General features: G+C 37.2%; 1 protein-coding gene and 1 pseudogene across 10 annotated transcripts; both read right to left on the bottom strand.

Moving 5' to 3' along the window:
- Nucleotides 1–2799: 2799 nt before the first annotated feature.
- Nucleotides 2800–14039, bottom strand: TMEM267 (transmembrane protein 267). 10 transcript variants are annotated; one of them, XM_016161130.2, is made up of 4 exons: nucleotides 13397–13421; nucleotides 11998–12054; nucleotides 6834–7221; nucleotides 2800–4122 (listed from the first exon to the last, which is right to left on the bottom strand). In XM_016161130.2, exons 3-4 carry the CDS (start codon nucleotides 7143–7145, stop codon nucleotides 3787–3789), a joined length of 648 nt encoding a protein of 215 aa, XP_016016616.1. In that variant the 5' UTR covers nucleotides 7146–7221; nucleotides 11998–12054; nucleotides 13397–13421; the 3' UTR covers nucleotides 2800–3786. The 10 variants fall into 10 exon arrangements, with proteins under 10 accessions (XP_016016616.1, XP_016016612.1, XP_016016615.1 ...); XM_016161126.2 differs by lacking the exon at nucleotides 13397–13421 and adding an exon at nucleotides 13277–13353 and having other exon boundaries at nucleotides 11998–13019; XM_016161129.2 differs by lacking the exon at nucleotides 13397–13421 and adding an exon at nucleotides 13277–13314.
- LOC118607093 lies at nucleotides 9273–9391 on the bottom strand (annotated as a pseudogene).
- Nucleotides 14040–14886: the final 847 nt, after the last annotated feature.

Raw genomic sequence — 14886 nt, 5'->3', positions numbered from 1 at the left:
TGTTATATAATCACTATACTACATTTTATACTTTCTTTAGCATCACCCGGACATTTAGAGAAAGTTTTCTCCCTGCCTTCCATTTTTTGTGCATGGTGTCACAATCAATGACCTGGGAACCTGTGTGGTACTCAAATCGAGTCAAATCAACATTAATGAGTAAGGGTTTGTGAATTCGGATGGATGGGTGCTTTCTCTGAAAGCTCATAGATGTCTGAGGAAGATTAGAGTTTGTGTCAGATAGATTAGAGTTCATGTCAGATAGGGCTCTACTCTGATTTTCCCCTCCTGTTCAGGCAGTTGTTATGGGACCGATGGGATTGGACAGCTCCCCAGACTGCGAAGCAAGATTAATTAGTGCTGCTGGGTATGTAAGCTCAATAACTCCTTGCAAGGTGAGTAAAAGGGTAAAATTTAATTATTACCATCATTCCTGGGAAGTGCAAAATAACTGGGGAGCATGATTATTCATGGGAATTTCTCAGATTGAAGGCAGGCTGTGAGCATCCTGGCTTGGGCCTGCATCTAACATTAGGATTAGAATATTGCTGGAGTCTGATCAAATAGTAAACTAAATAACAATCAAAGCTATGTGGGTCTAATTGAAGTGATGAATGCAATGTAGAGACAGAGGCACATGTCAACAGCTTGCTGACTGACCAGTGTTAATGAAGGTTTTTGCTTATTTAGGCTATATTTGGGGGTGGCCCTGGATCTTGGTAGGGCAATATGTTTTGTGTCCAATTCAGTGATGCCTGTTTTGTCCAAGGTTAAGCCATAAAAGCCTTATTGGTTTTAAGCCACAGAAAGGCAAAGAGTTGGCTCAATGAAGAGAGGGGAGGAGAGGAAAAGAAATGTAAAGAAGCAGGATGGGTCCACAGCAGTGACTCTTAAAGCATGGTCCCTGAACAGCGGCATCGGCACCAACTGGAAACTTGTTGGCAACGTGCATTCTTGGGGCCTCTATCAGGTCAAAACTATTGGGGGGCGGGTGTCTCTGGCAGCCCTTAATAATCCTCACAGGTGATTCTGATGTATGCTTGAGTTTGAGAAACACTGGTCTAGAAAAAGGAAACAAAGACTGGGATCTCAGAGATGAGCAGTGTCACCTAAAAAGGATACAGAGGCCTCTCATCCTGGTGGATGGCTGATTTGAGGTGGCGATGAGGGCCGGGGGCGCAGAAGTCCAGATTTTAGGCAGGTCATCTGATGACTGAGGATAAAAATCAAGGGTTCAAATAAAAAGGGGATCCAAGTGCTCAGATCATCAAAGAAGGTAAAAGTGAGTCTTAGAGGGTTGCATGTGAGGGTAAGGATGATAAGAGTAATAAAAGCTATCAAATGAAGAAAACAGAACTATGATGGACAAAAGGTTTAGCTGTGACAGTGGTTGAACAAAGACTAAAATAGCCCCTATTTCTTCCTCTTTTAGATAAGAAAATGGAAAAACTAAGTAATTGTCCCACCAGCCAAAAGGAAAAGGAGCCAGGAAGTATCTGTCTGATTGGATCGGGGTTGAGAGCTGCCTAGGAGAAGAAAGGTCTAAGTTAAAGAAAAGGGGTGAGGATAAACGACAGTTTTAACCCACATGCAGCAGGGGTTCTTAGCCCACCTCTAAGGAAAACTAGGCTTGCAGATGAGCAGAAGATAGGTCAGTGGTGGACATTCTCCTGAGTAGCCAGCATAACTGACATGGCTCCAGAATGGGAGGTCAGATCATGGAGGACATCTAGAAGATGAAGAAAACACACATGTGCCAACAAGATGCAACCTGCCTTTCAGGACGATGTATTTACACATACTCTTTCCCTAAGAAAAGGTGTCACGGGAAGTTGGTTGTTATATTTCGAGGTGTTATAACCGCAGCTTCCAGAGACAATTTAGAGGACAAGGAACATTTCTAATGGTAGAAGTAAGAACAAAGATAAACTCACATTCAAAATGTGCAGTTGTTTAAGCAGTCATGGTCAAAGTGAACTCCCACTCTAATAAAGTTAGGACAACCACCAAGTGCCAATGTGACATTCTTAGATTAGGCCCTATGTTTAAATGACATTCCTTTGTTTAATATGGAGGAGAAAGAAAAAAGCAGAGTTTTATGATTTAGTCAGAAAAAGTTACACAAGATATATGCTTTATTTCCATGGATTTCTGAAATCATGTTTTTTAAAAAGCTCTACCCTAACCAAATTTACCCCCACTGTATAATATTTACTATTAAACCAACGAAATTGACACAATAATTGCTCTCGAAAGATAATAACAGCTTGTAAGATTTAATAGATTGTAAAACAAATAGGTTAAAAACGAAATGAAAAGTTAAAGAGATCGGACCTTTATAACAATTTACAGGACACTGTTTAACTTAGCAAGAAAGATCTGCTCTGGATAAGGCATGCTGCATCATTTTTCAGAGGATAAGGCACACAATCACTAACGTTACAAATCACAAAGGTGTTAGAAAACGTGAAGACAGCAGATGGCACATATGCTACAAACAAAAGCAGGTGCTTTGGGGGAATGACTTTCATATCAAAGTAACATTAAACTGCAAATGTAAAATTTACAGCAACTAAATTTCTTTATCTTATAAAGGTTAATCTTTTTTTTTTTCACAGTAGAAAATAAAAGTTTTATTAGAAGGGAAAGTACACTTCCAGACATAGGAGCAGGCCTGAGCAAGAGAAGCATGGCTCAAAAGACCAACGCTAATCATTTTTAACAGAAAATTAACCTGAAAAGACAAAGAAAAATCAAATTTTTCAAAAATTACTTTTATTTTGAAAAAAAAATTGTCTCTCAGTATCAGGCAGATTTTTAAAAAATGATTTAACTAGTATAATATTTTAGAAGAGTGTGTAAAAAAATTGGCAGCAACTAACACAATTTTAATGGCACATTTATAAGTTTACATACTAAATGACATTATTGGTAAGTCTTTTTCTGTGTGAATTCAAATCCTATGGTTATGAGCCAAGTATCAATATTTTGTTAATGTTAATTTTCAACAAATATTTTGTTAAATTTAGTTATGTTTTTCAAAACAGTTAAAACCCTAACATAAAATTCTGGGGAAGACACTAAAAAAATAATACTTCAGGAAGATATTACTGTAGCCAACATATTATAGTAATTTCCTAAAGTGATTTCTAAAACAATAACTTAAATCTAATGTTAGTTACTGTTTTTTTGCGACTATTGTAATGATTTCTCGCAAGTCCACTGAAGCAGATGATGCCAGTAACCACAGCTCACTAAAAATACTTGGCAAATTAAACTTCAGTAAGAATCGACATATATGACATAAAGAAATGTTAGCGTTCTCTATACATTTTATTCATGATCTGTTATTTTGGCCATTTCACTGTTTCAGTGTCCCAGGAAAATGTGGATCCAAATATAATGCTAACTTTCCACAAATTAGTCGCCCTAAAATTTGAACTGTTTTTCATTAGGAAATAAACTACCTGTAAGCTATAGTTCCAGAAAACTTAATTGGATATTAATCTAATAGAGCTATCAGTAGAGCCAGATAAACAGAAGAAACAATAAAAATATACCACTGATAAATGAAACTCTAATATTGCATTAGAGTGTTATAGAAGTAGAATTACAATAAATACATAACATAAAAAAATTTTTACATGCCTCCTGAGCAAGAGGATTCAGGAATTATAATAATTAATATAAGTTCCTAATATGTTTTTTAAGTTCACTTTAATGTTGGCCACACTTAATTATCATTGTCTCAACTATTTGCTTCTCTAAGACTGCCATATGGTTACTTCAGACATCAATATGAATTCCATGTTTTGAAGACATCATTTGTCTGGTCCCTGTTAAATACATAACCAATGAACAGATGTGAGGTAAAGATGATGTCATTACTACATAAAGCCAAAATGGCAAAGGAGAAGTTTTTCCAAATGGGCAAATCCACAAGCCATGACGAATGCCATCTCGGATGTGGTGTGAGGTCCAGGACATAAATAACATCCACGGAAGAAAGCACCATGAGTCTTTGAGCTTGAAAAGGTGCATAGTAAACTTCAGGGTCATAACCACAACGGGTATCACAGTAGAACAGTGAAGGAATGGTCTTCGTGGAAGAGTCAAAGCAGCCTATGGGAGGAAAGTACAACGGCTATGTCATTTCCTTTGTGGCAAACACAATTTTATAGATGCTTCTGAATATTCTAAAATATTTTCCACAAGTCTATTTGAAATGCAAAGGAATCATTTTCTATTTCACCTCCAAATACATGCATTCAATCTATTATATACAGGCAAAGAAAATAAAAAAAGGGTATCCTTTGCAATAAAAATGAAATCAACATTTCAAGAACATGGTGATTTTTTAAGTTTATTATTTGATTAGAAAAGTAACAATTCAAATGTAATTTATATCTTAAATATATGGTTTGTATAAATTTGGAATTTTAAATAATTGTCTGGGGCCCCTAAGAGTGTTGAAAAAAATTTCACAACTGAATAAAATATTCTTTTATTAACTATGGTACGAAAGAGGGCTATTTTTGTTGTAACCATTTTATATTAGTCTTGAATACTTTCAGAATTTATTTAAAACATTTAGAAAGATTATATTATTTTAAATAAGGATTCTAAGTTTGAGTTAAATAAACTTCAGTAAAGTTTCTAAACCATTGCAAAAAATATAATCAATATCTAAACAAATGAAAACTTCAGGCTTAACCTCAATGATCCATGAGTAAGGTTTTGTTCTCACATATTCTAAAGGCTAATTTTCAACCAGATAATTTCTAATAAAAAGAAAGCTAAGGATAGTGAGGATTGCCTAAATTTAAATCTCCCACACATACTCAAAAGCATTATAGAACAAGGATAAATAACACTATACCAACCCTCACTCAGCATAGATAGAAGTCAGAGAATGCCCAAACATCAAATACTCTAAAATATTAAAATAAACACCAAATCACTGAGCTCTCTCTCTCTCACATACCCACCACAAGCCAGGAAAAACTACATTGAAGAAAGATGAGGGGAAATCTTAGAATGATCTAAAATTACCACCAGAAGGAGAAAGTGCAACTTCTGTACGAAAATACTGAAAAGGGTCCCAGTAGGTCAGAACACTCATACAGATAATTACTTAAAAGTGTGCATGATTGCAGGCTTTGAAAGGCATCAGTTCTGGGGGAGAAGAAGGAAGGAAGAGGTACCCTTTAGAGAATGAGTGAAGGGGAAAAGGAGTAGAAAAGAAAACAATTTAGGTACCTACAAAAAAATTAGAGGATGCAACCCTCCAATCACATTAAAAAAAAAAAAATCGTCCATTAAAGAGACTGTATCTTGCCACATTGTCAAATCAGAACACCCTTAATTAAAGTGGAAATCTTATAAACCCACCACTTAAACAAGTATTCTTTAACTCCCACCTACTGACTGAACATCAATCAGAGAGTTTATTCTACATGCTTCACTCTCCCTTCTCCTCCACATTATTATTCCATTCTTCTGCATCGTTATTCCACTTTCATCTCTGTCTTTAAGTTCTCTACCTACAATATATCATGTTCCTCAACAGCAAGGTGGGATGAGGAAGCCACTGGTAATTGCTGCTTGGCAGAAAGCAGTTATACTCTGGATTATGTCTGGAGGGATACTGACTCTGCACACTTTTATTTGTGAAATCTATTTATATTAACATGCTCATTTAATCCTCATTTAACCCTATGAGGTAAGTATTGTTATAATCCACGTTCTGAAGATGAGGAAATTGAGACTTAAAGAAGAAAGGCCATCTGCTAACACTATATACAAGGATTCAGACTCAGGTCTTCTGATTCCAAACTTAAACAGCAATGTTATGCTACCTCCACTCACAGCAGAAAAGTTGAAATTTGTCTTTAATAGGGAATTAATGATTCCATACTGGTTGTAAAATGACCTCTGAGGCATACCTGGTATAGTACTTGACATATAATGAGAAGAAGAGATCTTTTTCATTTATTCAATAAATATTTATCGAACGTCGACTAGGCGAGCCAGGCACTGTTCTAGGTCAGTGGACAGCGAAGCAAAGTCCTTGCTCTATGAGTTTATATTTCTTTTCTTGAAATGTTTACACATCGTAAACAGATAAAAGTAGGAAAATCTATTGACACTTAGAAACTATTATCTGAACCGCCACTTTAAGCTTAGTTCACTTGCAAGGCTAATAGGTTACTATATAGCTAAATGCCTGATGCCTCAATGAAATTCCTCAATTTCTCTACCAGGGACTGTGTCCAAATCAGCCCATTGAAATGTATACTTTTGGCTCCATGAGAGATTCGGGGAATAAATCCATTAAAGTCATTTCCCAGGACTTGGAATCCTCTTTAAGCAATTTAACTGTTATGGAGCACTTGGGAGTTGTGTACCATCCATAAAACATGAAGAATGTAAGGAGAAATTTAAGTGTGGTCTGGAAGAACATTGATATAAAAAAACTAGGACAGCCCTGAGAATGGCATCCATTACTCTAAACCAGTTGGCTAATCCTTCCTTCCAGAGCTGGCTAAATACTAAATACATTCTCTGTAAAGCCAACACTGAACTCTTCAGGTACAATTAGTAAGTCCTTGCTCTGTGCATATCCATGGCATTTTGTGATGCCAAATAATTTGATCAGCAACATGTCTGTGAGTACCTTGAGGGAAGCACTAGGTGCTCAAAAAAGTTGAAGGAATGGGCTTTCTTATTTTAAAATAAAGCTTATTATTTCTAGCTCTAACTGTAAAGACCAATATAATGGTGCTAAAGCAATTACAGGCCAGAAATATATACTAAATATATATGATCTTTACCTTTAAAGATAGGGATCCAGCTAGAAAAAAGTGATCTACATCAATAATAGAGGCTAAAAATCCAGCTAAAACGATTTCTCTCAAGTCGGTCGTCTTCTTGACTCCAATGACTATTGCCCATGACCACATGCCAATCACACCATGCACTGCATTATCTGAGAGAGCGCGGAGCCAGTCATTTTGCTGAATTATGGAAAACTGTAGTAGTCTGTCAGCTACTAGGCAAAATATCCCCAGACCAAGGCTGGAAATAAGAGATTCAGTGCTACAAGACTGGAGCAAAGCATGGGTCTTCTCAATCTCAGATGCCATCACAAACCATATGTCAGTATAGACTAAAAGCCATCAGGAAACAAGCAGGTTATTCTTGTTTACATTCCCAGCCGGCCTAAAATAGAAAGCAGATAAAAATATTCATGAAGATTATGGGCTACCACATAATATTTAAATAAGACATTATCAGCAATACTTTCACAAAGATAAAATCAAGTTGTAAAAACTGGTATTTCTTTTTTTTAACTGTTGTAATTTTATTTTGTTTTTCCTAGCTTTACTGAGATATAATCGATATATAACACTGTAAGTTTAAGGTGTACAACATGATGATTTGATATGCATACATGTTGTGAAATGATTGCCACAATAAAGTTAATTAATGCATCCATCACTTCACACAGTTACCTTTTCTTGTGTGTGTGGTGAGAACATTAAAGATCTACTCTCTTGACAACTTTCAAGTATTAAAAAATGGAATTTCTTGCACGTTACATATAATATGCCATGTGGCCCGAAGAGAAAAGCTTTGTAGGAAAAAGTTTAGTCGGTAATGTGTATGAAGGGAAATTTAAGAAAACCCACTGACTGTAATCTATTACTTTGAGGTCACTGAAAAGTTCGAGCTCTCAGCGATGTTTAGTAGGTGGTGGTGGGGATCCACTGTGCCTATATACCCAGCAACGACCTTCCGTACTTCTGGTAGCACCATGCCCTTCTTGTGGGAAAACTGCTCATCACAATACCCACACTCTGGAGCTGACTGATCAGAATTCCCTGACTCTCTTATTAGTTGTAGTGATTAATTAGGAATTACTAATAAACAATCCTTTTCCAGTAGTGATTAGATTAGTAGTGATTAATCTAGTTATGAAGGTGACCCAGACTAGGCCAATCAGACTCCTTTCCAGAATTTTCCTAAGTGGAGTGGTAAAGAAAGTTCCTTTTCTTATTGCAGACAACAGGCTCCCCTACATGGAATAGTCTAGGAAAAAAGAATCATAAGGACATTATGTCCTCAGGTCTAACTCTAACGTTCTCAGAGCTGCCTTAGTTCCTGAAGCTCACTCTTCACTTTTATGAGCTACCTCAGCATTTTCCCCCAAAATCCTTCTTTTTTCTGTTGCCTTTAACCAAAGAGCCTTAACTGACATAAAAAGGCAATTATAATTCTGTGCTGAGTGCTTACCTGGCATATAATATTGAAATCACTTATCCAGTTAAAAATTATCAATATTATATAATACCTGAAGTTTTTGTTTCATATTGTTTTGTTTTAATTCTGAGACTAAAGAATAACTAAATGATTTATTGAGAATGATCAATTTCCATTCTGTAATAAAAACTATACATAGTTCATTGTGTATATTCTAAAATTTATAGAGAAATACAAAAGACCTAGAATAGGAAAATAACTTTGAAAAAGAGGAATTAAGTTGAAGGCTGAAGGACTACACCATCCAATTTCTGGTCTTATTAGAAAGCTACAGTAATCAAGACAGTGTGGTCTTGGTATAAAGACAGACAAATAGATCAAAGGAACAGAATAGAGTGTGATCAGAAATAGATCCACACATACATGGTTAATTGATTTTTGACAAACATGCAAAGGAAAATCAGAAGACATTTTTTTCAACAAATAGTGCTGGAACAACTGGATGTCCATATGCAAAAATAATGAACCTCAATTGGTACCTGACTCCACACACAAATATTAACTCCAAAGGGATCACAAACCTAAAAGTAAAATATAAAATTGTAAAACTTCTGGAAGAAAATGTTGAATATTTTTGCGTACTTGGGTTTTGCAAAGAGGTCTTAGATGCAATATCAAAAGCTTAACCTGTTTTAAAAAACTGATACACTGAACAGCAAAATTAAAAACTTCTACTCTTTGAAACAAAATGGTATGAAAATGAAAAAACAAACCACAGACTGGGAGAAAATATGTGTGTATCTCATATTTGATAAAGGATTTGTATCTAGAATAAAAAATTCTCAAACACAGTTAACAGAAAAACGAACAAACCAATATAAAAATGGGCAAAAGATTTGAAAAGTACTTTACAAAGATGATATACAGATGGCAAATAAGCACATGAAATATGCTCAACATCATTAATTTATTTTTATTTTTATTATTTTTTTTTAATTTTATTTTTTTAACACCTAAAGCACCTGGTATTCCTAGGTGGTCTCCTGTCCAAGTACTAACCAGGCCCGACCCTGCTTAGCTTCCAAGATCAGATGAGATTGGGTGTGTTCAGGGTGGCGTGGCCATAGACTAATATCATTAATTTCTAAGGAAATGCAAAGTAAAACCACAATGAGATATCAAACATACAATGGCTAAAACAAGACTGACCATCCCAAATGCTGATAAGATGTGGAGCAACCAGAACTCTCATATACTGATGGTGGGAATGTAAAATGGTTCAAGTACTTTCCAGTTCTCAAGAAGTTAAACATATCACTATTCCTACTTACCTAAGAGAAACAAAAGCATACATCTGCACAAAGATTTGTACACAATGTTCAAAGCAGTTTTATCTACATTAGCTCCAAATTCAAAACAACCCAACTAGAGAAACAAAAAAGTGGAAAAAGAAATAAAAAGAAACAAGAATGATACATACAAAAATATGGATGAACCTCTGCATCATACTCAGTGAAACAAGCCGGACTCACCCAAGAGTACGACATCAAAACCAATAGAATTACACAATACAAAAAATGAACCCTAAAGTAAACTGTGGACTTTAGTCAATAATGCATCAATATTGGTCCATTACTTGTAACAAATATACCAGCTAATACAAAATGTTAATACTAGGGAGAAATGTGTGCAGGAGAGGGAATATAGTTGACTCAAGAACAACACAGCTTTGAACTGCATGGGTCCACTTGTAAGTGAATTTTTTCTAGTAAGTACCTTAAACGTATTTTTTTCTTATGATTTTCTTAATAACACTTTTGTATCTCTAGCTTACTTTATTGTAAAAAATGCATATAACATACATCATATGTGTTAACTGACTGTTTATGATATTGGTAAGGCTTCCAGCCAACAGTAGGCTATCAGTAAAGTTTTTGGGGAGTCAAAAGTTGTACTTGGAATGTCTAACCATTGTACTGTGTACCTAAAAGTAATGTAAAAGTTATGCATGAAATCTTGACTGCGAAGGGAGTCAGGACCCCTAACATCCTGTTGTTCAAGGGTCAACTGTATATGGTAACACTCTATAGTACTTGCTCAATTTTTCTAGAAAACCTAAAACTGCTATAAAAAATAAAGTCTATTCTCACAATTGTAGAGGACAATCTGGTGACAGCAAGAGGGTAGGGGGTTTGGGGAACTGGGAGAAAGGGGTGAAAAGTTAAAGAAATACAAATAAGTAGCTAACAGATGGTCATGGGGATGGGGAGCATGCAGTCAACAGTAAGGTAATGGCTAGGTGTAGAGCCCAAAGGAAGAAAGGGTAATCAGGGGATTGTTTCATAAACTATACAAATGTCTAACCAATGTACTGTATACTTAAAACTAATAATAAAACAAAATTTTTAGAAAATGTAAAAAAAATAGTCTATTCATTTAAAAAAGTAAATGAGTACAGGAAAATGTTATAATTGTTAAATTTAGGTAATGGATACACTGTAGTTCATTATACTTATCCTCTACCTTTCTGTATGTTTAGAATTTTCATTTAGAAGTTTTTTTTAAAAGAGTACATAGTATGATTCAATTTACATAATATTCTAGAAAATACAAACTAATCTAAGTGACAGAAAGCAGCGGATCAGTGGTTGCATGGGGACGGGAGAGGCAGGGAAGAAAAAAAAGAGCATGAGAAAACTCTGGTGGCTAGATATATTCAGTATTTTGATTGTAGTGATAATTTCATACACACATCAAAATGTAAATTGTACATTTTAAATATGTACAGTGTATTACATGTCAATTATATGCCAACAAAGATAATAAAGTTTAGGAAAATATATTTTATTGTCGATAACGACAGCTGATGTTCAAGTAAAAGGAGCAATCTGAAAACAGCTGAACGCCTGATTGCTCAAATACAAGGTTAATAAAAGCAATGCATGATAAAATGAATGTTTCAAAAGACACAATAAATGAATATGAACATTTTCAAAGAATTTTCCCAAAGCTTGAGGTGAAAAAAAAAAAAGACACAGAGGTAGGAAGTGAAAGAAAAAATATTCAAAAAACAAAGAGAAAATCCTTAAGAATATTCAAATCCCCTCCCCTCAAAAAGGTTGTCAGCAAATGAAAGAGGATGTGATTAACATCAACACTAAACATGGGGTACAGAGCTCTAAGAGAAAAGGATCGTTACTGTAGGATTCTACACATAACTAAATTATGGGGCCTATGCGACAACTGTGAATTTTAAAAGTTTTTGCCTTAGAAATTATAACACCTATGTATGATTTCTGGGGAAAAAGGAATTGAGGATCAGGACTTCTAAATCTCTACGGGGAGGGGAGAGGAATAAAGAAGGGATCATTACAGCAAAACAGAACAGAAAAAAAAGCAAAGAAAAAAACTTCACCCCTCCCCCACCAAAACAGGTACCAAACATATTAAACACAAATAGCACAATAAATGTGAATGTATTAAATATCTCTATAAAGAGACAGATTAGGACAAAAGCAACAGACAGCTAAAACAGTAGTTTCTATTTTTAAGAAAGATATAATCATGGTCCTAGGAATACACAATTTTGACATCTATTCCATCCCAACTATTGGTGTATATATTTAGATTAGATTCTGAGTATGAGATAGAAATTCAGTAAGTGTACTTCCTCTAATTTATTGTCTCTGACTTTGGACACCTAAGAGTGCCCATTTTCCTTACCTTTTTTCTTACCTTTTTTACTTCCTGCTCCTCCCTCTACAAATAGAAAGGACTCGGGAGCCTCCTAAGCTGTAAAAGAGCTTTATGTTTATTTTACATATTCACTTTTTAGGTGTAAGTTCCTTAAGAGTAATAATTATAATTGTCTTTTAAACCTGTCATACATAAAATCTAACTTGCTCAGGTGTTTAATAAATATTTCATTATACAAATAAAAGGGGTAAGCATGTAAACAATCCTCAGCCTATGAATTAAAGATATTACTTAGAATGAATTCTCTACCATAACAGCCAGTCACCCAGATTATAAATCTCTATGACTGACTAGTAGGAGCCACTTTTCTGCAATGGCCAAACTCTGCCACGCCCCATTCTCATTACAGTAAAATGCCAACAACTATGGTGTTTTCCAAGAAACCTTCCTTTTTTAAGCTCCACGAACACATAATTAGCCAGTTACTTTAATTATACACTATTATTCATTGTTTGTTAATAACCTATTATACATTTCTGCCAAAACAGAGCTGACAAATTCCAAAAGTAAATGTTATCTTCTACTTCACCCCCTTCTTCCCCCCACCTTCACATTTACAAAAATCTGAGGTAAAAGCAGTCTAAAATCCGAAAACTGCCTTTATTATGCTTTACAAATAAGTCCTCTGAACTGTAGTTGCTGCGAAACGTAATTTCTTTAATGCTACAATACCCAAAGCGGATGCCAAATCTAATGCAGCTATTTTGCAAAGAAAGAAAACACAAATCTTGCTCACTTTCATGGAAACTGTTTATAGTCTCCATATAAAATGGTCAATTCCTATGCTCATTACAAATAAAACATACAATGCTGAATTTCGACGTTTCAAGTCTCAGCATATTGCCAAAGTCATTCTTTCGTCGGGTTGGTGTGATGTAAAACTTTTAAAGTGCCGATTAAGAAAACAGGGTAGGACGCCCAGGCGTCTGCAGGAAAGGGACCATGTCACACTCATCACATTGACGCTTCCAAGGACCCGGAGAGCATAAGGGCTCGGACGCCTGGTAACGACAGCAATGCGTAATTCTAAAGACCCCGGTACCCCGCCTGGAGCTAGGAAAACGTCAGGGGAGCGGAATCTGGGCTAGGGCTGGGCGCCTATGGGATCTAGAAGGCGCGACAAAGCCAGAACACGGTGCCAGGGCTTCGCGAAGATCCCGGGGACACTGGACAGTGCCCACCCCGCGGGTCAAGCACACCCAGCTTGCTCTCAGGTCCCGCGCGCCTGCCGCCCCTGTGCGCCCTCCCCTTCCGGAACCTGGATTTTCCAAACTTCAGGTGGTCCCCGCCTCCGGCCTCCCACGTCAGGACGCAGTTTCTCGGCGTCGCGTCCGTCCCCCTCCCGCCCCACCCATCGCTGCAGCTCAGCGGCACGCACCCTGGGCTCTAGCGCCAGAAGCCCGTCGCACGGACAGAGGCCCCGCCCCTCCGCCCCTGCGTCAGTACCGTAGAGATGCCGGCCGCTGGCCAGAGCGGCTCTAGCTAGCAACGCCGGCCGGGAGGACGACGGGATAGTGCCTCGACTCGGAGCCGACCGAACAAGTGTTTGAATGCTCTTTGGTGGAGCGGGTGGATACACTGAGTTCTAACCTCTGTGGCCCCAAAAAGGGAGAACTTTGGGACGACGGGGTGGGAAGTGGAATGTGTCTTGTTGGTTCTGTCAAACCGAAGGGTTCGTTCTCGGTCTGATCGGCGCCGTGCACAGCGGTAGTCGCCGAGATAGCCTCAACGCACCCAAGTGGTGGCGGGGAAGCTGGGGACGCAGAATTAACCTCACCGAAAGTAGGACGCGCAGGCCTTTTGTCCAGACGCTTGAACTAGGAACCAGCTATACGCCGTCGTGGATCCCAAAGGTGTAGATATTTCCGACTTCCTTCAGTGGATCCTTCGGGGTTGGGCGTGGGAGCGGTTTTCACGAGACAGGCTATGCTGCCTTGCAGACCTGAGGCTCCTCCGTAGCGCTTCAGTGCCCCCTTGGGGAATTCTTGATAATTTTTTGCCACTAGGCGGGCAGACGTTGGAGACAGCTCTTTCTTGTGGACAGCCATAACATTTCATTGTGACCACTAAATGCTGAAGAGTGGAAAAAGCACCTACATAAACATAGTTTGACCCTCAGTAACCCATTTCTCGTTTGCAACCCTGCAACTGCAACCTTTACCCCTAGACAACTCCTAGATTATAGGCCTAACCATACCCCCAAAGTTTGCCAGAAAATATCTTGCTTTTATTATTTTTGCATCGCACTAGTATAGCGGTAATCTTTGGAAACAAACGACATTATTCTATTTATAGCATTCTATTTTTAGTAGTGGTATTTCCATTTACAAAATATAGTAATTCTCAGGCGCTGAAAGTGTCAAATCCTAGATAGTCCATTGTGTACTGTGCATCAAAATTTATCACATAAAACAATAACCAATACTGATCATATACATTTGTTACATTAGGATTAGAAACAAGTTCTGTTTAGAAATAACTCCAAGAACAGGTTTTATATTTTATTTTCACATTAAAAACCAGTAAGATTTGCATCAGCCTCAAAATGTGTTTATGTAAAATTAAATTCACTTTGGCAGCAAGCTGTACTTTTTTTTTTTTTAAGTGGGAAATCGGTTATCTGGACTGACAAGTTGCAGCTTGTTTACTGGGACTGTGGCCAGGTCCTGTCTCCCTGCCTCTGAGTAGTGTGTGCTCTCTTAGCACCAAGAAGACATCTAGCTTGGTATTTGGCTGTAGGAGGTACTGGTCCACAAGAGGAGGCTCAAAGAGGAACATTTCTTTTTCCCACCTATAGTTTCTCAAAACAAGGGCAGAAATGGGATTAAATGTACGTAGTTCAGAGACCACAGAAGGAAAGCAAGGGAA

This window comes from Rousettus aegyptiacus, unplaced genomic scaffold, assembly GCF_014176215.1.
Source record: "Rousettus aegyptiacus isolate mRouAeg1 unplaced genomic scaffold, mRouAeg1.p scaffold_m13_p_8, whole genome shotgun sequence".
NCBI classification, from domain to species: Eukaryota; Metazoa; Chordata; class Mammalia; order Chiroptera; family Pteropodidae; genus Rousettus; species Rousettus aegyptiacus.
Note: the sequence above shows the minus strand (reverse complement) of the source record. Positions and strands in the feature narration are given on the sequence as shown.

Excerpts from the sequence above, each read along its gene's own strand:
- TMEM267 (XM_016161132.2), bottom strand. The coding sequence starts at position 7,145 with ATGGCATCTGAGATTGAGAAGACCCATGCTTTGCTCCAGTCTTGTAGC. Across the intron at positions 4,123-6,833 it reads CTGGATCCCTATCTTTAAAG|GCTGCTTTGACTCTTCCACG; the intron begins GTAAAGATCATA and ends TTCCTCCCATAG.